The following is a 24950-nucleotide window of genomic DNA, read 5'->3' as shown; positions in this document are numbered from 1 at the left end:
TTAAAACAATATGAGATGGATTGACAAGGAATAAGTAAAATAAGTAACTGTGTATGCAAAATTGACTTATCACTAATCGTAATTGGTCTCATTGAATGCTATACTTCTGTCTGAGCAGTCAATTTAAAAATCTCATTTAATATTAATATTAATGGGAGTATTCCATCCATCTATCCAAAAGGTTACAATCAAGATAATAATGAAAGAATAAAGGAATTTAACTGAAACTGACATACGACGCCATTTTGGTGCAAGAGTTGTTCTCCAACGGCTCCATTTCCCCTCTGCGCCAATTTGGCGCAGAGCTCTATTTTTTTTAATTTTTTTTGCTTTTTTTAAATTATAAATATTAATATTAAAAAGTATAAATATTATTTATATAATAATAACATATTATTTTATTAATTAGATATTTTTAAATAATAATATATTTAAAATAATTAAATAAATCAAATTAAAAAGAATATTTTGAGAATATTTTAGGAATATATTTTTTAGTGTAAGATTTGAAATAAATGGGTTGGAGATGAATGTTATATTTGGGGCAGAAACTGCACTATTTTGGTGCAGAAACTACACCAAAATAGATTTATGGGTTGGAGATGGCCTAAGAATACACAAATCGAAACAATATTAAATACCAATAGTTAATAACCAATGAGTATGTCTCTTGTAAGACGATCTCACGAATCTTTATCTGTGAGACATGTCAACACTACCGATATTCACAATAAAAAATAATATTTTTTCATGGATGACCCAAATTACGACCCGTGAGATCGTCTCACATAAGTTTCTGCCATAACCAATTATTCAAAGGTCGCCAACTGGTATAAATCTTCTTCGAATTTGTGCTTTATTATGATATTGGCATGGGCATTGGCTGGAAAAACATTGCCAAAATTAATGTCAAGCATGAAATATCATTTTTTCCCTTGAGGGACCGGTAAACTTTGCTTCTTTTTGGTTCATCTACTCATTTACTTTTATCTGCATTAGATAGAAATTATTTTTATCTACATTAAATATAAATACTCATGTGACATCGGAGCTAACTCATGATAGGATGGTAAATCGTGCGTAATATAAGTGATTAATAGCTGAAAGATAGAAACTTCATCAAATACTAGGCAACGGTGTGCATGAATGGACCGATCTATATTAGAATGTGAGACATAAAATATTTGATATGTATTACTCATATTAACTATGTGTATCTCTTTTTTGGAAGTTCATCACTTAAAAACTCTACAGTTAAATGCTTTTGATTTGAGAAAATTAACGGATGAGTGACCTTCTGAGAAGTTTATTAGAGTGTATATGAGTGATGATATAAACACTCTAAAAAGATTTGTGTTGGTACTGTAAGAATAGTCGTTGAATATGAATAATTACAAATTACTTGCACAAACGGAAAGGATATAGTCTCACTCTGAATAGCGTGCACTAGATCAAGTAGAAGTATTTTCTTTATTTGATAAAGAGAAGTAACACTTTATTGTTATTTAGTTGGGTAGATTTCGTTCAAACTAAGGACGAAATCAGAAAATAGAGGTTATATCCAATTTTTTTGGAAGGCAATATAAAATATTGAGAAAAGTGAAAAATATATAATTATTTTAAGGTTCTGGTCAATAAAATTTAAAAAATAATAATTGAGTCACACATGATATATTAATTTTATAATGATAGATCGTTTTCGAACTAGAAAATAATTTGTCCAAGTTATTGGTGAAAAATGTTAAGAGTGAAAATCTACTATATGAATATATGTCGTATATTAAAAATATATTTATGATCACTAAGAATATGAAAAAGAAATATAAATTTAATTGATGGGAATTTATTATTATGATGAAAATGACGAATGAAAATCTTATATGTAATTCAATATTAATTTTATTTCAAAGACTTTACGAACTGTTTATATTTAGTGAACCTGATTAATTGTTGTCAAACTTAAGCGATAAATGAACCAATCCCATATCAAACTCCTCCACCGACCCCACAGCAAAGTCCACCACCTGTTCCAACTTAAAATCCTCCGACCAGTCCATCTCCACCACCAAGTCCAGTGTACTCTACTCCATAGGGTGTTTATATAATTATACCTTCGCGTTCTTAACGCTGAACTCCAAACTATTCCAATGTTTAGGTGGATATAGTCATTCTTGTAAATCCATACGAATTGCTCTTAAGAGTTGATCGCCTAATTAGGTCCACGATCGAAAACTTTGTTCTTCGCTTGGATTGCACTAGAAATCGCAAGCGATTTGTGCGTTGAGATTGCGTACTCCGAATTTCCAAAATCCGATGACGGTGTAGCGTCGACAAAGTGCGTCATAAGGAAAAAACTTGCGGCCAATTTTTCCTCCACTTTTTCAAAGTGGCCAAACCCCTTTTTTCAAAGTGGCCGAGAGACCCTTTTGAAGTGACAAGGATTTATGTTAATTTTTGCTTGTTAATTCTCAATCAATAATTAATTAAAGTAATTATCTCCACAATCATAATTGATCCTTGATCTCCTTTCCACTTTGGCCGTGAGTTTACCTTTTGAAATTGGGAAGGAATTTTCATGATATTTAAATTCCCACATCATTAATATATAATATATTTATCAACTTTTGATAATATATGATATATTAATAACATATATACATTTATTTTATATCAGCATATAAAATATATGTACACATTTATTAATTAAATTAAATAACCATTATTTAATTTATATAATTAACTCACATGTTAAGTTAATTTTAGACTCCTCTAGAATATGTATGAGAATTTGTACATGTTAGCAGTAACTACTATTAGTACAATCATTTAATGAGTAAATTCTCAATTCACTAAATAAATGATTTTGAACTCATTATAACCCCGATAGACGATCCGAGAGCGCCGATATGTCTAGGATACAAATCTTGTTCATATAATGAAAAATGAAAATTTCGAAGATCAAAATTTTCATTTACCATATTGGGCAGCTGCCAGTCTTATTGAACTCCTTCACAAAACAGTAAGTTCCACTCTCCTTCCTTAATCAGCAATCTTGCAACTTTCATTTCTTCCATCATGTGGAATCAGCTCATAAACTCCTTTATAAGCTTCATGTTTGATCTCCATCAAACTATAGTCGCCAAATTCCAACTCCTTGAAATTTGACTATCTCAACGGGAACACACAATCCGATGCTTGTGTGACTCTCAATGGTTCAGAGATACAGCTAGTCATGAGTTCACATCTCCATGTGATTAGAATAACATTTATTCTTATTCGGGCTTACCCTAGTTAGCCCAATTCTTTTCGTCAACACCTTGATCAAGAATGTCAGAACTCATTTCTGATTGCACCCATCGGATCAAGGTAAGAACGTCTAGTAGCATCGCTCCATGATCCCCTAGGTATCAATGATAGTGACTGCAAGAACCTTTAGTCATGGTTAGCATACATTACGGTCCCTTCAACACATATATCCCGATCGAATCTGCAACCATTGATATATCGAGAGTTGCATATGAATTCGTTAACGATGCGATTTATCTTTGAGTACTAATAGTGGCATAACATGTGCAACTAGGAAAACACATTTTCCTAAAGCACATTTCTTGCTCTGGCCAGGGACTCCTTGCACTATTAACTCATCAGATCACATAGGATATCTTCACCCGTAGGCGAACAGTGAATCCCCGACTACAATGCATTTGGTCATACGTATTTCGAAACTACACCCAACCTCGCCACCTGATGACCCTTGATGGAGTCGGTAACGGATCAAAGTGCATGCTAGTACGTATAGCCCCTACATTATCTCGGGTCAAAGGACTAATTTTGTACAACCATAACTGCGGACTATTCCACTCGATAAGTGGGAACCACTTGGATAGTCCGATGGAGAGTTGTTCAATGCATCATCATATGATCACCCATCTGTGTGAATGAACATCTCCATGCCCTTGCCAATGAAACATGGCGTGTACACCACAGATGCTAGTCTCAAGCTCGAGCGAACTTTATCCTTGTTTTAGGCGGCTGATTCGACTAGGAACCTGTTTAGAATATACGGTACACTTCCTAATGAGTTTCATGATCTTACATTGCGACGCAGACATCATGGTACATATTGTATATTCAAGAACTTTATCTATGCAGCTTGCATGGGTATACAGATGTGGGGGCCCGTGCTCCTGATTAACGTTTAATGACCAAACAAACAGGATTTGTTAATGTAAACAACGAAAGCGATTAAAATATTTTTCTTTTGGGCCAATAGAAATTTCGGCATGACCTCCCCGTAAATAGGACATCCCAAAAAAAATCAAAACATCACAAATAATATTTATATACTCGAAATAAAGTCATAACATCAATTCACAAACCTATAGCCGCACTGGCCAGGACTAGCATATACAGAGCCGACAAGGCTCGCTCACACAACAACAATCCAAAACATCGTAAAAATAACAGTACAGCTACACAGGGCATTTCCTGGCAAAATTATGACTCCATAATATAATATCTGGGAACTCTCAATCACAATCCAACTACTGGGCACCGCTACCTGACGCTCCACCAGACGCGTCAAATCCTCTTGGATAACCTGCTATGGCATCAAAAACAACCACAAGCATAAAAAGAAACGAAGGGTCTGGCCCCAGTACGACGAACCAGTAATATTACGACAAATATAATTGACATGAAATATAATCAAGTAAAATGCGATGCAATGCAATGTAATGCAATGCGTGAAAGGTAACAACCGATAACGAATAGCAAACGGAGTCCAAATGAATCGCATCAACAACAGTAACAGTGGTCACCCGTGCCAGGAATGTAGCAACGCAACATCAAGTCGCCACTCATCCATGCACGTAGCATCGAGGGTACGGGAGCTACCCACTCAGCCATCATGCAAGTCATCAGGAATGCTAATCCTACCCACCCGCTCCATCGATGACGCAACAACTCGATAGATCAATATCAATATCAATAGCAATCAAAGAAGTCAAGGCTCGAAATGCTATGCACCAATAGTATCAACTCAAATAAATGCATGGATGCAAACATGTATTCACAAAAGCACATAAGGCACGCCACAACTCATTACAAAATACTTAACGTCATTTCACATCATATAGGCGTCATAATAAAACAGTTCATGCGTACCTCAATCGAATACTTAATTTACCACTGAAATTTCTTAAGGATTTCTCGAAGAATCCAATCATGTGGCAAATAATATATTTCATATCAAATTCGATTTATTTTTCCAATATTTGATAATTTGGCCTAAATTTAGGCTTTACAATTTCTAAAACTCAACTCAAAGTCAAATATAACGATTTATTTAACTTAAATCTCTCAATACCGGACAACTTGAAATTTCGAAAATTCAATCATATCGAATCTGAAATTTTCGATATTTACTAGGAATTTCCAAAATTTTCATTTTCTATTTCTAATGTTATAAACACATCCCAATAACGATTTAACATTTCAAAATATCATAAATCCCAAATTAGTAGGCCAAATTCGAAATATTATCTAATTAAATTTCGAAAATTAGCTTAATATCCTCCAATCGACTCCGATATAGCACATACAATCAATAATCCAATATATATTAATTATTGGAACTCAATTGAATTAAAATCTCCAAAATTCGAAACCCTAAAATCATAATTATACCTCTGAAATTTCGAAAATTGCTCAAAGCTTCGAATTTAAGCTTCAAACAACATAACCCAAGCTTTCTTCCAACTTTTCCGGCGAAAACAGGCGCCGGTCTCCGACAGGTTTCCGGGAGTCACGATTTTTCCTAGCAAAAAAGGTATCACTGGATAGCCCTTGTCGAGAGAATTTCAAATATGTACTTACTTTAATTTTTGGATGATCGAAACGGCCATAATCGACGGATGAATTTCGAAAGTGAAGAAGAATGGAGAAGATCGGCTACGAGGAGAGAGAAAACGAAATTTCACGTTTCTTTTCTTCTTTATTTATTTATTTATTTATTTTTTATTATTATTATTTAACTTAATCCAATTGGGCTGGGCCTTAAAAAAAAATTTGGGCTCTCACAACAGATAAAGTATATTGTCATAATCGAATAAAATCGTAAAATATTATTAAAATAAAAGTTGTTTTACATTAGAGTCAATAAAACTCGAGCCACAAATTGGCTTGTCGGACACCTACTCTTCCACCAACCCCACAGTCAAAGTCCTCCACCAACCCCACAACAAAGTCCACCAACTCCAGTGTACTCTCTTCCACCAACCTCACAGCAAAGTCCACCACATGTTTCAACATACAACCCTCCTACAAATCCACCACCAACTCCAATTCAAGTTTCTTATTCACCACCAAGTCCACAGCAAAGTAGTCCAACCTCCATTCCAACATACAATCTTCGTGCAAGTCCACCACCAACTCCGTTCCAGTTTATTATCCTCCACCAAGTCCACAGCAAAGTCCACCGTCAGTTCCAACATACAATCCTCCTACAAGTCCATCACCAACTCCAGTTCCAGTTTATTATCCTCCACCAAGTCCACAGAAAAATTCATCTCCAGTTCCAACATACAATCCTCTTGCAAGACCAATACCAAGTCCACTTCCAATTTACTCTCCTCCACCAAGCCCACAACAAAGTCCACTGCCCATTCCGACTTACAATCCACCAGTGTTCTATCCTCCCCCAAGCCCACAAGAGAATCCACCACCATCTGCCAACATATAATCCTCCTGTAAGTCTCTCACCACCGAACCCACCACCTGGTCCTGTTTACATTTCTCCACCAAGTTCACAAAAAATCCCACCACCTATTCCCACTTATAATCCTCCACAAAATACACCGGAAAATCCTCCTCCAAGCTCTCCAATTTGTGAACCCCCACCAAGTCCACATGTTATTAGTTCTGACAATGCATCTGACAGTACCGTGGTTTCACTTTCAGATGAAAATTGTCTTAGTGAGGTGCATCAGGTGGTTGTTTGAATTCCTTCCATTTTTCCTTGTTTGTGGCAGCTTGTTTGACTCAAATAATTTTGATCATTGAAATCTCCCCATTTTCAATTTTCTCTGCATTTATTTATATCCGTTATTATGATTTAAATAAATTTTGAGTTTGTAAGATCATGACATCAACTGAAAATATTGGAACCAAGACTAAAAAAAGGATGATAAATTATAGCATAAATAACAATAACAGAAAGTATCTTTAGTAAGATGTTGTATATTAATCAAAAAGCACATATTTTTGAAAATTTTTTTATTTTTAAATTAATTATTAAAAAAAACCCACATACTTTACATCTCTAATAACACAGAGTCCTGTAACTTTAAATTAACAGCACCGTACATATCGATAAATAGTTTGAAATGTCTATATTAAACAGTTGCAAATAATCAAATGGTATCAATGGTCATATTGCCCATCATTTTCACCAAGGGCGCAGGGCACTTTGTTACCAAATCCCATCTTGAAAGATTTGACGCATTATTAAAGAGGGAGAAGCCCAACTTGATAAGCTCTCCAAGTGATAATCTTGCTGAGAGGAATCCATGCCAGTAGTGAGGATCAAGCTCAAAGAAAGCATCAAAAAATCTGCGAGTCCCATTCAAATCAAGTTTCAATAAAGTCTCCATACCAAAATTATAATACTCCCTGGTGTATCTCCTCTCCACAGGCCACAACCCGTTCCATGTTCTATGATACAGCTGTGTCCCTCTTATCATTCTAGTCGAGCCAAGGCACTCGGAAATAACATCTGCTAACACGGGGGCGAGGGCCATTGTCTGAGCCACTGTGTAGCCAGTTGCAGGATGAACAATCCCCGAATTCCCACCTATCGCCATCACACTCTGAGGAATCTGTGGAAGAGGCCCGCCCATTGGAATCAAGCATTTCTCATCCTCAATCACAGTCCTCACTCGTATGCCTAAATGCCTCAGCCTCGCCACCATCCGTTTCTTCACCTCCATGTATGACAACACAGGCCGGCTAACAAGGGAAGTCTCCTCAAGGAATACCAAGTTTGAATCAAAAGGCATGACATACAAAAAAGTTGGAAATCTTGAATTGCTATCACGTAAGTATGGCTCATTTCCAAGGTGGGAATCCCGCCAATCCATTAAAACCATCTTATCCAAATCAAATGGATGATGTTCAACTTCGGCCAAAATACCATGAGCAATCTGATAACCTTGGTTTCTTGGCTTGTCATACTCTATAAAACTACTCGTAAAGCCACTAGCATCAACGATTAAGCTTGCTTTTAACTCGGAGCCATCATCACAAGTAACAGCAGACTCAAATTCCTCGTGCTCCACCTTCCAAACCTTGGCTTTATGAAATTTGACACCATTTGTGACGCAACCAGACAACAACCTGAATTTCAGCTCCTTCCGAGCGACTCTACCATAGGCACGGTCCAAATACTTAGACTTATGATCATTAACATAAACACGAGTCATCGGCCATGTTTTATCCAAACAATCTTCAAGTCCCAAACTTTCAAATTCATCAACCCAAACACCATAGTTATTTGGCCACATAGAAAGGGGCGAAGGATCAATGCAACATACCTTAATTCCACGACTGGACACTAGCTCAGCGAGCCGTAAACCAGCTGGGCCGGCGCCAATTATGATCACATCGAATATAGGACGCCTGACGGTAGGATCAAACCACGGGACGTCGAGGTCTAAAGTTTCTGGTTTGGATATAGGCTCCAAGTCGAGAAAACTAGAAAATTTGCTGCTCTGGCATAGTTGACGTTCTTTTCTCGTATGAGTTTTAGTAATCGGACGAAAAAATGGAGCGCCGATTGATGAATTTGGCCTTGAAAAAGGAACTAAAGAAAGTGGAGCTGCGGTGAAGAGAGTTTCCATGAGAAAATGGAATGATCGACAAAGGAAGAAAAGAAAATGGGATCTTATGCAGCCGAATTGAAGGAATCCTCGACTCCAAGGAATTGATTCTGTTCGGACAACTTTGGCTTCATACCAAGACCAATGTCCTGATTATGCACGACCTTACATGTTACACATTTTTTTTTTTGGCAAATACATATTATATTAAATTTTATATTCAAAATAATTGATTTCATGTTTAAAACAACATTAACTTATTATTTTAATATTTAAGATTTAATAAATTTATATTGAAATATTTTAAATTTGGATCTTTCTCCTTTAAGCCAGTTGGAAACTTTTTGGTACACCAGCCACCCTAATTTAAAAGTAAGACATGAAATTGTCTCACGGATCGTATTTTGTGAGACATGTCTCTTATTTGGATCATCCATGAAAAAATATTACTTTTTATGTTAAGAGTATTACTTTTTATTGTGAATATCGATAGAGTTAACACTGTCTCACAAATAAAGATTCGTGAGACAGTATCACAAAAACTACTCCAAATAAATACTCCAAGTAAATGTGCTTTAATTCATTCCACTTAATAATTATGGGGCCCACTACACATCAATGCTGATTTATCTCTTTTTCCCAGCAATTTTGGTTCATCGGCACGAGTTCTATCTTACTATACAGTACATGATTAAGCTCGATGTTTTTTTTTTTAAATTTAATATCAAGTAAAAATGCTTACGCCAAATATACTTTTATTTTATTTAACATTTGATATTGAAGATATATTCTATCGTTGTAAATGATATTAGACTACATTCCAAAGGGTCTGAGACAACCAAAAAAGAAACAGAAAAACCAAACTAAATCTTTCCAAACATTTTCATGATACATAATTTGAGATACTCGCGACAATATGCTAAATGTCATCATCTCCCTTTCACATTGCTTGTACAGCCATAATGACAGTGATTCATTAATTATTCACTAACAATATAGACATCCTGGATGAAACAAACATTAGGCAGCAATGTTATCTTCTGAAAGATATCAAACGCGTTCACCTGAGGCATCCCTCACAAGATTATTTTGATCTGCAAGACGGTAGAGTGATGCCTCCACAGGCAGCTGCGATTATTAAATACAAGAGTAGAACAATCAAACATGTCAACATGGCCCTGTCAAGAATAAACATAAGAATTCATAGAGTCAGTAAGGCCTTCGATTATGAATTTACAGCAGTCATAATTGCATTTCAGCCCCCCATGCACTCCTACTTCTAGATAAATGACGAAATACAGTAAAAGAAATAGGCCCATTCATATTCATGATAGAAACTTCAAAGACAAAGTACTGATTTGAAAATTGCAAAACTAACTTGTACAGGCACCAAGAAAAGCAGAATATTGAAAGAAAGACGAAACTAAATTTACAGAATTGAATGGTCTAATTCTACTTTGACGAGGAAAAGAAACTTAGCAGGAGATGAGTCCGATACAAAGATAAACAGAATCCAATGTTTTAGTTCAGCAAACTTGGTAGTTCGTGAATATGGTTATCTTCTTCAAAATTCAAAAAATGCATTGCTTGGTTTGTCACACGACACCTGCCAATTACTGGTATAGTCTTCCAAAAATTGATTCAAATTTAATATGAGGATATGGCAATACTTACAAAAGCTTGGCATTTTTTGTCCACAGAGCACGGCGAAGGTGTTTCGACTGTTTTCTGAAATGAAATGAACTGTCCTGCATGGTTGCTGTCTTGTCAACAAGAAGCTCAATCCGGTCACCTCTCTCTAGTATCTTGTCAATATTATCCACCATTATCGTGCGTATCTGAATATCAAGTTTCAGTTGTTATAATCACGGAAGATAACCTAGATCATATCCATGCTGACACAAAAAGAAGCACCAAAAAACTCTGATTCAGATACTAAACCGGTGCAAAATTCTACTGATAATTAACATACTCTTAACTATTTAAGGACCTTTTTTTTTAATCATTTAAGGACCTTTCAGGTGCATGCATTTGTTACAAAAACCTGCAAGGAAGTTATCCACGTAAAAGAAAGGAAAACACATGGATCAAACATACACGAAACAAATTAAAAGAATGGCATTGCTGGTTTGCTGTTTTACGACATTTGCATCCTTCTTTAGCAAAGAAGGAACCATGGAAATAAGGCATCTTTGTTCCTTCATGGTATGGTAGCGGACATCACCTTTTTTCATTGTATTCTCCACTTACATTCATAATATAGTTGTAGAAAAGAGGCCAGAGCCATTATACTTCAACATAAGAAAGTAGAACAGATTACATCATGAACAAACATAAGGCCTAAAGGAAGTTCTCCTGCACAGAAAAATGCATCAAAGCTAAAATTGCAATCCTAAATTATCAATACATACAGCGGCCAGCATGCATAATAAACCCGAAATAATATCTTTTCAACAGATGAAAACTGCATAAGCATCTCCATTCTTAAGGAATAAATATCAAACACAAAATAGATTCACATTTTACTCCTCCTTTGCTTTGCTCTCTATTTCTTTTATGAGTGAAGTGGAGGTGGCTAGTGATACTTGCCTCACCAACTTCTCCTTGGACGCGGCTGAGCGTATCTGCACTAGGATTACTGGAGAAAAACTCCATTTGTTGGTGTAAGACTCTAGAGAATTCATCATTCATGGCATATGCAGGAGAATAAGGAGCTATTCTCCCATAGTTCTTCATAAATCTCATGCGAATATCCTCCAAGTAAGAAAAGGGTATTCTCCCTGGAATATTGGTTCAAAACAGCCAAATACGCGTAAGTATACATGAGTTGGTGTAGACAAATCAAGAAATCTTTGATTTCAAAATGAATTAAAATTCCGACATAATCTAAATCTAGATGCATGATAAAGCTAATGAACAGTAACATGAATCTCACTTCAAATGGAAACATAGTCAACCCAGAAAATACAGTTTGGTGTTCAAAGATTGTTCAGATCTGACTCTTTAATTTTAGAATGGTAGTTTGCAATGCCATGCACAAACGCCATGTATTACTGTTAAAAATTAAAGAAATAAGTTCCCCGCATTTTAATTCCTAACCATCAACTATTGGCAATATTCTTTATGACATCACTAGCAGTTACAAAATATTTATATGTGCCCTAAAATTAGTGTTGAGTACTGCCACCACAATCCATCGAATGGACTGTCATATGTCATCTTCGTACTTGTTATCAATGTGTGTGTCTATCTGCATCATGAATCGATTTAAATTTTACGCAAGAATTATAATTGAATATGTTTCTTCACTCTTACCACTCAGTTCTTTAACTATCACGTTGTCATCCTTAACCACTTGAACAAAATGCTTTATGGGCATTGGTCCGTTCAAAATGAAATAACTGGCAAAGATCTGCTCTTGGTACAATTTCTTGTACAGAATTTATACTCCCTGCATCTACAGTAACACATCTTACTTAGAACGCACCGCTTACAAGAAATCAATCCAAGCATACAACGTGCACAAGAGCTGCAACCGAATGGAAACTACAGTGATCTTACACAATTGTGATCAATCGATTCAACAAACCAAATCCAATGACATACAGGCGTGTAAAACTAAATTGAACCATGGAAAGTAAAGCCAAGCATCAATAAACTGAACATTAAAGAAGATTCACACAGCATACTGAACCCTGACCGACACAACTTTTCCAGTTCAAAACTTTGGGAAAAAAAACCTCCAACCTACTTACTTCCGAAGGTATCGTTTGCCATACAGAGGAATGTAATGCCATCGGATACGAGAATGTGAAAAATATAACGATCCTGAGAGAAACAAAGCCTGGACTCAGCGGATTCAGTCTCGGAGAGCTTCTCCAATATCCGACGGACCACTGCACCGGCGTTTCCCGTCACGGCGCTAAACTCTGCCAACACCGTGGTCCCCCGCGCTACTAGACCGTACAGAATCGCCATACCAATCTTGCGAATGCAAATTTACAGCGGAAGTTGAGATTTATTTTAATGATTAAGCAATAATCGCCAGAATTGGAAGGGGAAAGAGCTAGACTATACTGCCAAGTCAACTTCGGGGAGATTCTTTTCTTTTTAGGGTTTTGATTTGCTGTTCAATCCGACATTTCTCAGGGGGCTTGGAAGTAATTTCCAGTTTCTTTGTTTTTCTTCCTTATTTTATTAAATAAATAAATAGTTTTGAAAATACAAATAAACATATATATTTTTAAAATTTTAATTTTTTTATTAGAAACTTCAATAAACATTTACTCTGAAAAAAAATTTAAAAAGTTAGTACTAAATAGTAAATAGCAATTTATTTTTCATTTGTATTCTTTATATAAAGAAACTCATATGTAATTTAGTTCTATCAAATGCCCGGAAAGAACATAAAAGTGGAAGATAAGTCTCGACTCAAAGAATTCAACTAGACATTATCAAGTCGCCGGTTTCCATCGGCCTGAGTCCGGCGTCGATCAAATGCCCGGAAACTTCTCGATACCGCCTAAACTCTGCACACATTCACCTCATTTCGTCAGCAAGTGATTAGCCAGACGTGAAATTTGAAGTAAAATTGTAAAAAAAACCATTACCATAACATTCACTGTTTGTGAGTTGATTAAATATCTGGAAATTTACCTGAGGAATGGAGGAGGGAGAATCTTGCTGGATGAATTTATACTCATGATGCATATTCTTCCATTTAGTTTTCGATCCTTTGAGAGTTTTCCCCTCGTAAAGCACACAGCTTTTCTTCAAACCGATCACCTTACCGCCGGATGAATGCACGTGACACGAAGAAAAACCACTGCTCGGCATCCCCAACACAAACCTCTGTTTTGCATTTAAAACTAGTAATTTCAGTTAGAGCGGATTCAGAAATTTTTTACGTATATATTTATGGACTCTTGCATGCATGAAAAGAGTTGGTATCAGTCTAATATAATTTCTTACAAAATACATGCAAATATTTTCACATGTCTTTTATAAAAAAATAATAATACAGACTACGGACATACGTAATTATATATATATATATAGAGAGAGAGAGAGAGAGACAGAAAAAGCATGTACTTGGTAAATCCCAAGGGTCGAACTTATAAATATCAAGAATTGGGATAAGTTGATCGATTTTAGGATTCCTATCTTCGAGCTTACGATGGAGAGAAGGAAACAAAAGTTCCTCTTCGGTGCGGGTAAAAATCTAAATCCTGGCAGCATTTTAATTATAAGCCCTTTTAATTTCTTGCAATAAATAAAGATAATTATGTATATTTGGATTTCATGTATATGTAATAGTGTATGTAATGCCCGAGATTTTATATCGTGTTAAATTACGATTATTGATTTTTAATCGAGATAATTATGAAAGGGCTAACCGAGGCACGAAATGAGTTAGCGTGTGAAAAATGATGTGCGAGGACAGTAGCATTGGCGCACATGCGCGACCGGATGCGCGCACATGCGCCAAACAGGCAGAAGACCTCGCGCATATGCGCGGAAGATGTCGCGCATATGCGCGAGCCTATGCAAGTGAGATCCAGAAGACATCGCGCATATGCGCGAGCCTATGCAAGTGAGGTCCAGAAGACATCGCGCATATGCGCCAGTAATGTCGCGCATATGCGCGAGCTGCCAAGGGCCGAGACCAGTAGGTCTCACGCATATGCGCCAGTGGATGTCGCGCATATGCGCGAGACATGCAGATTGAAGATTTGCCACGTTGCCTTGACATGCGAATTGATATATATATATATATATATATATATATATATATAGAATTCAGTCTTCGAAGGAAACAAAGAGAAAAAGAAAACCGAAGCCAACTTTTTGGTTTTGATTTTAGAATAGATCTTGCGAGAAATCCGTCCGTCCAAATTTGAATCCGAGTACGGCAACGTGTTCCTAGCAACGACAGCTATAACAGGACGTAAGTTTTGTTACGTTTTGTTAAGATTTGAAATTATGCTATGTCCAGAATCAGATACGATTCATATATAGTGTTCTTGACATAGTAGACATCATAGAATCGAAGTCAGATTAATAAACGGACTGAATTTGGAATTGTTATGAATTTCAGAATGAGATTGACTAGAATTGATATTAGTTTTGTACAGTGGTTGATTGTAAATGATTGGAATTGGTATAGACTGATATAGTATTATCAGTATCGCAAGATTGCACTGTTGTACCGTCAGAATTTGATAAAACAGAGATGTTGTGATTTGATTAGAATATTGATACAGAATATTGATATTGTCATTGCCAGATTGAACATTGACAGGCTTTGAGTCGAGACTTCGATTGTATCAGAGCGACAGAATAAAAGGTATAAATAAATGTTGATTCGGGATTGCACAACTCGAGTTAAGTTTGACTTGAGTTTCCCAAAATCACATACTTTACTTTATTGCATTGATATTTGCAGATTATCAGATTGATATGTTTAGTCTATTGAATTATAGCAGAGCCAGAGTTTGAGTCTAGGGCAGATCAGCCTAGCTAGGGCAGAACCGCCGAGTCTTTGTCAGAACCGCGTAGACTCTAGACTTACGGTGTATCGATGAGCTTAGATGTAGATCGACGTCTATTGTAGACATTCGTTACAGCATACCAAAGTCTAAATTAGATCGGGATCTCTAGGTTAGAAATAAGTTGAGATAAGATAATAAGTTATCGACTTAAATACAGATTCGTAGTGATTCATGTAGTCAGATTGGATACATGTTTTAATGATTGCTTATGCTTTTATATATGTTTTATATGATTGCATTGATACATTGTTTATACTGGGATATTTATATCTCACCGGAGTTATCCGGCTGTTGTCTTGTCTGTATGTGTGCATGGCAACAGGTGGGACAGGTTCAGGGTCACAGAGGTGAAGAAAGATCGAGTTAGAGTGGAGACTACGGACTTGGACTAGAGTTAGGGTTTAAACATTTGTTATATAGTTGTTAAACCTTAGTTGAGACTGATTGTATATAGTGCAAGATTTGTACTTTTAATACTGACGTGTATGTTAAGATGTATGCCATTACGTTCCGCAATTTAAAAAAAAAATTAGACCCTGTTTATTATAATTAATTAAATTAGTCCTAATGACGATTAATAAGATAATTAACGTCCGGCTCCCCACAACGTATAATCATCTTTTTTCCTTAAAAATTATATTCTTTTGTTATAAAAGCTGATTTTTTCAAAAAATAGTTTTTTTAGAATCAAGCTAGAATTTCTGGATTTTGTGTTTCTGCCTCCACTTTTGTTTAAAAATAAAAACAATTTCCAACATTTATGCAAACCCCCAAATAGGCTTTGGTCTATTTTCCACTAGAAATTTGAGGATTTTGTTTGTTTGTTTAGCGTTATGCAAAGTCGCGAACTATCTATTTTACATGCACCTAGCGTCCAACGCGTGTACATATCCTTATATTATTTAAAATATATTTTTATATAAATGAATAAATTTGAATTATTGCAATCATTAACTTTTTGTCATAATTTATTCATTTAGAAAATAAAAGAACTTTTTTCCATGCTTAAAAACATCAAAATTAGTTATTTTTGTGGGCTCTCCGCCCCATTCTCTTGGCAAAGGCAAATCCAATTTTTTTTATGCACCAACTCCACCTTTCCCCTTTAAAGGGCGTGATTTGTAGAAATTTAGAGGCTTGGAGGTAAAACGGTTTGGTTCATTTGCTTTAGATACTACCGCAACGTAGTTCTTTGATGTAGTGTAGAGCTGTTTGGGACGTCCCATGATCTTGGCAATGCAGTTTATGGGATTCCTCGATTTCTGGTCGTTCGATGGAAGCTCAGTTTCGAAGGATCCATCTTCTTCTGTGTATGCCACTGCTATCTTTTTCAGCTTGTCATATTTCACCAAGATTTGAATTCCTGTTAAGAGGAAGAGAACAGAAGAAGAGTCAGAAGTATTATAATGTACAAGGGTATGAGTGGAGGATAATCAGTCTTGCGTCGCTTCAAGGTGAAAAGATTGAAACTTTATAAGCAAGTTTTTTAGAGAACTAGTTGAACCCCTAAAATCTATTCAATTGCCCCAACTCATCCCCACTCTTCAGAATTTCTACATCCAACCATTGTTCGTCATGCATGCTAATGGTTTCACCGTTTTTTCCACTAATGCATCCACTTCGTAACTATATTACCACTGACCAAATTATCTGGCCACGGTTTCATCGTTCATGTTTCTGATCCATTGTGGCTACAAATGATTAATCATTTTTGGTTTTTTTTTCCTTACAAGAATGTTGCTTCATATTAGCAGCCACGAATCATGAAGCAAGATATAATCTTCGAGAATTTCAAGAAAATGAAAAAAGGTTCGGACAAACCAGAGAGAGATCAAAGTCATGACTACAATCAAGGCAAGAGACTGCTCCCGCGAGAATTTGGGGATTGAAATGCTCAGCCCTTGCAAGAACTAAAGTGAATAAGAGTGCTATTATAGCTCGATTCATCTCAATTGAAGCTAATGCTGAAGCTGTATACAGTCTACTGCGTGAAAAAACAAACTGCAAAAGCTTCATATAAATAAATACAAGAAGAAGAAAACAGGACAAGAGTAAATGAAGGGCCCAAATGCATGAGTAGGTTGTTGATGGTAATTAATATCTACTGCCACAACTCCATCAGCAGCAACTTTTTTACTATATTTAGCAAACACAGCTTGGTTCATAGGATGAGACGATGAAATGTCTATGACAAATTGAAATATAAAGATAACATCACTATTTTTTAACTCCAATTATTATAGAAATTAGATCAAGCGTGGAATGATGCAATGATGTTGAATATTATCCTTCGCACCAGACAGACATTAGACACCAAGCACGTTTTAATTACACATGTGCATGCTATGACAGCAATTGTTGTTGATAGAAGCCGGATAACTATCATAACATGATAGTACAAGGGAGTCCATAGGGATTTGTTATAACAATGAAATTGTAATTTCCTCCATGACAAATGTCACACACCAATATTAGTGTCACATTACTTAGTCTAATACCGGTTATGATCCTACACCTCAGGTTTAATTTTGTCATTTACATATGTATCAGTAATCAGTAAATTGGATTTACGGATAAAATAAAGTTTATCTACAGGAGAAATCTTATCATAGTTTGTAACTTTATCGTAGTTAAATACTATGAGGCTCTTAAAACGTTCAAGGTTTCCCTAGAATTATCCCAGAATGTTGTTTCGTCGTACAGTGTACAAAACTTAATAAATGCTGCCTTAAAATTAGGAAACAAATTTAAGGTCAATCTTTGTGGTTGTGCCTAATTCCTGAGCGGTTGCTTGATAAATATTTCCCAACTCTCGAGTTCAGTAAATATATCACTTTCTAAATCCTATGAGTTCCAACGCAAAAAGGCAACTTTTCAAGATATTAACATTTTTGCATAAAAAGTAATTCAACAGAAGGCGTGGAAAAAACAGATATTGTACTTAAGTTAGCAACCACACATATTCATGTAGAAAGACAGAGATTGAAATAGTTTGACTCCAATTATGTAATGAGTTTTACACCAGTAGTCCAATTTTAATTGCGTGGATTCACGTTGTTAGGCATGGCATCCAATCTCAGAGAATCTTACAGGTAAATAGTCTAATAGGATGAAGCTATGCCAAATGCAATTCCAGTGAGCTATGTTAGTTCCATCTCAGGCTCTTGTAGAAACACGTAGTATTGCTAAGTACCAAACAATGAATGTTCAACAATTTTAATTTCTCAACTCTTAACAGTTTAGTTGATCGATAATCATTCCTGACAACAAAAGGTCATTTAAAAACAAGGCTGAAAAGAAATGTTTAATCGTCTTTCAAATCACAAGTATTGTTCCAAGTCCATTATTCGTTGAACATGCTTGTATTTTACTGTTAACCAATTGAATGGCAGGGCATGCCTGCAATATTAAAGCTTTAAATTTCTAGGACTGATAAGACCATATAAATTTAGAAAATAATTTTCACTCCAAAATTTGTATGAGTATGATATCTGGTCAATCTTGATTTCACAACATTCAATCGTAACTAATGGTTTATATGTGACCTCTTCAAATTTCAGAACGCTAACTTACCATGAAAATCTCTCTCTCTCTCTCTCTCTCTCGCCAACACAAAGAATTCGACCCCCTTAAGGCACGTTGGCAGGGGAACTAGAGGGTGAATTCACGTCAGCTGTTTTACATGTCTGTCAGCCTTTCAAGGTGGGCTCATACACTTCTTATACGAAACTATTCAAAGCTAAACTACAGACAATCATATATATAACTACCAATGTTTTCAAAAATACCCATTTAACATTGTCCTAAATTTAAGAAGACAATTTAATGCAAGTAAGATTTTCATGTGTCCAATGATTCTATACCTGAGAAACATTCAGTGGAGATTCCTAGATCACGCATAACCATGATACAGTTCCTAAGGACCTAAGCACTTCAAAGGTCCCACACAGCCTGAGAAACATTCAGGGGAGATTCCTATATCACGCATAATCATGATACAGTTCCTAAGGACCTAAGCACTTCTAAGGTCCCACACAGCTAAATTAAAAAATTGTCGATGCAATGTGAACTTAACATAATACATTCTGCCACAAATTGAAAATAAATATAAGGGATATCTTAAATGTTTGGCATCAGAGGGTATTGTAAAACAGCCATATCAGCAGCAAAAGTTAATTCATAGATCCTCCTTTGCAATACAGAACCAGAATGGAGTACCACATGAAGATGATTTAACATATAAATACCAAAGCTAAGAACCGATTTCATAACAGTTAGTTCCTGGATAATCTGCACAAAAAACTTCTCTAGAAACTAGCTTTAATTGTTAGGGACGCACCTGGTGATTGTATCAGTCGATGGAAAAGATAAGAATTGGAGATAACTGTCATTTCTTCCAATTGCAAGCAACAGAAATACACAATATATAATCTTTCTATTTCACTTCTAACAGATAACACTGCATGTGAAATTCCCTAAAACTAGCATGAAACAGATTCAATGCATAATCCATAAGTTGGGAACTAGTCTCATGGACATTTTTTAGATGTGGCTGAAAATGAAAAAAAAAGCGGAAAAAAAAACTATTAGAGTCGCTTGTACTTGGCCATTACTACAAACTACCATTTATGAATAATCGACAATTGAACAATTCACGTGTGGCCGAATAAATTATCACGGAGGGCCGGGTACAACCTTTTATTCAACAAAATTTGAATCTGCTATGGTGCTATTATCATTAAAATTTCCAACAACTTGAATCAACACAGCATTAAATGTGACTTCGTTGGGATTAACTGCCTAATAAATTCTAGCTGAGTATTTTTTTGAATGGACAAATCTGAGGTAAGGTTGTGGGAGGAGGTAGCAGAAATCTCAAAGTATATGTGTTGAAAGTTTATTGACATGACCCTCTAAATGGGGGCATGGATCAAATATGGCAACCTGAGAAAAGATTTAAGAGCCACGGTATCCGAAATAAAAAGAAATGTACTATGGCTTATTACATGGGTCTCAGGCTCTCAGCCAGTGGCGTGTTAAAGATAAAATTATTCATTTTTTTAAATACAAAAGATTCAAGTATTCTCAACATATAAAGCCTTTATTTCACTAGCCATTATATAGATTAGTTTCTTCAAAAAACACAAGATTTCTGACTCCTCAAAATTCAAGAGATTCTGAACATTCCAACCACCAGAATGAAACTATCGCGTAGCTGTTAGAGTACCGATTCTTAATGTGAACAGAAGGCTACAATGAAGACATCAACATGGAGGAAGACAGAGACAGAAGCGTGATGAATTCCTCAACACACGCTACAAATCACTAAGAATTCCTTTAACTCATTCTTAATTTTGTTTTCTTCTATAACTTAAATATATGTTTTCACATTTGTTTTGATTTTATGAAATAATTCTCTTTAGACTAAGACCACAATAGAGCTAAACAATACTTTGTTTGACATTAAGTTTATTTTCAATTTATTATTTTTATTGATTTTAATTATTGATGTTGGTTTAATATTTCTAGTTAATAGCCTTATCAACTATTTGCATGTTTGTTGATTAATCACGAATCGGAAGATGATTGATTAAATATATCAACAAAGACGTCATCAACATATGGTTAAACTGACTAGAAATAGTATTCGATTTCAGTGTGCGATTTTAGGTGAAAATTGAAATTACACGAAAATTTAATACATTTAGATTTAATTAAATTCAATTAGAAATAATTAGACTGTTAGATTTAAATAGGTTTATTAACTCGAGGAATCGTTTAATAAATAAAATTGAGGATTTCACCGTGATTGTCAAGAATTAAATAATTAATTGAATTTTAACACGTGTCAACATAGTAGAGTTTGATACCGTTGTATGTCTTAATTATTTATTTGAATGAGAATCCCCCCTTGATTGTTGAATTCGTTGTTTTTAGTTACAATTATTTTATTTAATAGTTTATATTAATAATTCACATATCATCTTTTTATGTATTTTGTCTAACTTAAGTTAAGTGCTAATAATTCTAGTAATTAAAAATTAGTCTCTGTGGGATCGATATTTGGACTCATCATCCATTTATTATAACTTAACCTAGTCCGCTTGCTAGATTTATTCTCAACCGAAATCGTCGGTCAATCAATATAAATAATTTGAACTTGTTTCTCTTCAGTGACAACAACGTATAAGTTAAAGATATGATTTCACATTTTCAACACTTGCATACTGCTCAATTAGAAGATTTGTAAGAAACAATCAGATATGGATTTACAAAAGATAAAAGCTACACGTACTTTACGGTTCTAAAGTTTCTAGCTTTGCAATTTAATGCAACTTCGATGACTTGAAAAACAAAACCAGGAATCTCACGAGAATATTTGTCAAAACTTAGATTCCAGATTACATGGCTCAATTATTACTTGGAAATGAACATTTCTTTAGCTTTCCTCCCATGCTTGAATCAGGCACATTATGCAGTTCTTTGTATATTCGCTTTCTTTCTCACAGGTTTGGTAGATATTGTGCCAGTAACCACTCGGAAAATCGTCTCATATCACATGATTTAGGATTTTTCTAAAAAATGCAATGGGTATCAAGTAAATGGCATGAAATTCCTATGACATTAAGTTCTTGTTACACAAATTTATATTCTACAGGAAAAACTACAACATTCTTCTTCTGCCAGCTATCGATTTTTTTTAATGCAACCAAACCTTGACTAATAGAAACAACTCTGGACTCACTAAAATTCATGACTTCCATTCAGAGAAAAAGTTCCATCTTACATCAGTTCACTTTATATACTCAAGACTTAAATATTTTAGCTGATAACCAAATAATAATAATTAAACAATTGAAAAATCAAGAGTCCAACCAATAATTTTTGAGCCCCATAGCATGCAAATAAATATCAAAGCAGCGGAAACTTGAGAATAAGCCAAGATTAGAAAGGAAAAAAACCTCAAACGGCCATGCAAATAAACGAGAGAGTAAGTTTCAGTCTAATGAAGTTTATATACAACTTTTCTATACAAAGAACATCACATTATTCATTCTCAGTGAAAGAATATCACACTATTCATTATCAGCTAAATAACATCAGACACAATACAATGTAGTTAAATAAAGAATAAAACAGATGAATCAATTAATCGATGAAACCAGTCTTTCTCCAAATGGCATTGCGCACCTGCCTGAGATCCCTCCCTTTCAATGTCCTACCAGCCCCCTCAAGCATAGAAAAGGACAACATCGGAGAATTCCGCGCCGCCGCCACCTCATGCGGAGGCAATATCACCCCATTTTCCTCCTCCTCATCCTTTTCCGACAAGACTTCATCTAACTCCATCGCCCTCCTCCGCATTGCTTCAGGGATCACAGGTACTTTAACAGGTGCCGATTGGTGAAGAAGACGCACCCTATCCACCTGAGGGAGAGGAGGAGGCCTTCTCGGAATCATTATCCTGGACGAAAATGACGCGGCGGGTGAAGTGGAAGACGAGGAGGACAGCGACGCAGAAGTGGACGCCTTGTGGTTGAACACGGGTCGGGCGCCGGATCCAGTTCCCGATCCGCTTTTCGTACCCATGTTGTCATTCAGAGCTGCTAAGATACCGTGACTTTTGTTGCGGATTGAGGCGTTCTGGGCCGGACTGCGGATATGGCTAGGGTCGACGTTCGATGGGGAGGAGCTCCCAGAAGGAGAGCTGAAAATATCGTGTTCCGACAGTTCGAGAGGAGGCGCGGCTGATGAGTACTGGGACTGAAACACTCCCAAAAGCCTGTCGGACGGGGATGGAGGGCTACGGTGGTGGTTGAGGATACGGTTGCCGATGATATCGCGACCTCCCGCGCCGCCGCCGAGTTGTTCCATCACAGAAGCGTGTCGATTGGTGCGTATGGGAGAGCAAAACGGAGGCGTGGGTAAGAGGTACGAAATAAATCAATAATATAATTATTAAAATAAAATATATAATATAGTCCAGTTGGGTAAATATCGTGTGTGTTGGCAACATGCTGTTGGTTTACGATGTACAAGTCAAAAAAAAGGGTGGAATGTACAAGATATCGATGCACATGGAAACTGACATTAGAAAAGGTCGGTACGCTATTTTGACACATACTTTTGGGATTTATGGTCAACACAATGTCCACATCCTTTTCCTTTTAGGCCTTCAAAGCAAAATATATTTGTTGCGGAGCTCATACGACTCCATATGCACGTAATTTGTTAAATAATAGTTCTCGAATGAGTAATAAAGTACTATAAAATTTTTAAAATACAGAAATTTGAACAAAAATCAATTAACAATATCGTTAGAAAATACCACAGACAAAACTAAAACAGTAAAGGAAAGCAGACTAAGGTATATACGAAGTATAGTGTCCTTAAAAATATTTGTCCTCTCTGATACGTGCTTCGAGGATCAATTTGGACGACTGTTTCACAGAATACAACAGAACAATCAGCAGTAACCTAGCACGGAGGTACTACGATGATGAACTGAACAACTACCTGAACTTTATCACGAGTTGGAGTAGAGCAGCAAGAGGCAGAGATTTGAAAGTGATATGAGTGTGATGTATGATTGAAGGACTCGAGGCTGCCTCTATATATAGGCATTTGGGTTCTATAAGAACAGTCACATACTAACCATCCGAAAGGTCAAAGGTTGCTCAGCTGGAGCACCAACAGTCAGCCATATGGAGCACCAACAGTCGGGCAGGGGGAAGGCCACATTTAGAAAGATCTGGAGTTAATTTTCGAAACTTAAAATTCAGGAAAATAGCAAAAGCCAGGTGAACCTTGGTGAAAAATTTGCATTGATCAGTCTGACATTCGATGCAATCAGATCGTGCCCGTGCACTTGAACACAAGTCAAACCTTTTTCAGTGCAAATCAGACCCTTGATTTGCATCCCATGTGCAGGCGTGCGTGAGATAGTCTCTTAACCAATTATTTTTACAATTTTACATAGTGTAACTCCATATTTGGTAAAAAATACTAGGATTATTATTCAATATGGGACATTATTCATTCCACATTAAGCATTTACTTATCAATGTCACGAGATGTTTATCAAATTTCCATTCAAATTGGAAAAAGTTCAATAGGCCAAAGTACAAAGTCCAACATAATTAACACTCATATTTCAACTCTATATATATATATATATATATATATATATATTTATATATATATATAAAGAACATGTCACCTAGATGACACCATCTTTTGTTTCTCAAATTACTCTTACACCAACATTTTTTTTCAAAATTGTCATAACTTATTTTTCAATATTACTCATTTCAAATTACATTATGACCTCCTCACTTATTTTATCAATAATTATTAAATTAAACATAAAATAAATACTTAATAATTTTTTTTATATAAATCATGATTTTAATTTTATCACTAGTAATAATGCTCGAAGACCGTGAAACCAACAAACAAGAAAAACAAAATAAAGTAAAATTCAAAGCAAACTCTTAATCTCAAAATCTCACACAATAACTAG

At 35.7% G+C, this 24950-nt stretch overlaps 3 protein-coding genes across 6 annotated transcripts; all 3 read right to left on the bottom strand.

Moving 5' to 3' along the window:
* Nucleotides 1–7312: 7312 nt before the first annotated feature.
* Nucleotides 7313–9029, bottom strand: LOC142553571 (capsanthin/capsorubin synthase, chromoplastic-like). The gene has a single exon (XM_075663917.1). It carries the CDS (start codon nucleotides 8895–8897, stop codon nucleotides 7413–7415), a length of 1485 nt encoding a protein of 494 aa, XP_075520032.1. The 5' UTR covers nucleotides 8898–9029; the 3' UTR covers nucleotides 7313–7412.
* A 692-nt stretch (nucleotides 9030–9721) lies between these two features.
* Nucleotides 9722–13019, bottom strand: LOC142553566 (vesicle-associated membrane protein 714). Its single transcript, XM_075663911.1, has 4 exons — nucleotides 12632–13019; nucleotides 11466–11656; nucleotides 10551–10714; nucleotides 9722–10054 (listed from the first exon to the last, which is right to left on the bottom strand). The coding sequence occupies exons 1-4, from the start codon at nucleotides 12852–12854 to the stop codon at nucleotides 9961–9963; spliced, it is 672 nt and encodes a 223-aa protein (XP_075520026.1). The 5' UTR covers nucleotides 12855–13019; the 3' UTR covers nucleotides 9722–9960.
* Nucleotides 13020–16575: 3556 nt separating this feature from the next.
* Nucleotides 16576–23373, bottom strand: LOC142553565 (uncharacterized). 4 transcript variants are annotated; one of them, XM_075663907.1, is made up of 3 exons: nucleotides 22619–23373; nucleotides 17249–17337; nucleotides 16582–16790 (listed from the first exon to the last, which is right to left on the bottom strand). In XM_075663907.1, exons 1-3 carry the CDS (start codon nucleotides 23300–23302, stop codon nucleotides 16766–16768), a joined length of 798 nt encoding a protein of 265 aa, XP_075520022.1. In that variant the 5' UTR covers nucleotides 23303–23373; the 3' UTR covers nucleotides 16582–16765. The 4 variants fall into 4 exon arrangements, with proteins under 4 accessions (XP_075520025.1, XP_075520021.1, XP_075520022.1 ...); XM_075663910.1 differs by having other exon boundaries at nucleotides 16576–17411; XM_075663906.1 differs by having other exon boundaries at nucleotides 16576–17337.
* Between the last annotated feature and the right edge of the window lie 1577 nt (nucleotides 23374–24950).

The sequence above is a fragment of the Primulina tabacum genome, chromosome 8 (assembly GCF_025594145.1).
Source record: "Primulina tabacum isolate GXHZ01 chromosome 8, ASM2559414v2, whole genome shotgun sequence".
Lineage (NCBI taxonomy): Eukaryota > Viridiplantae > Streptophyta > Magnoliopsida > Lamiales > Gesneriaceae > Primulina > Primulina tabacum.
The sequence above is the reverse complement of the archived record's forward strand: the minus strand, read 5'-3'. Positions and strand labels throughout refer to the sequence as shown.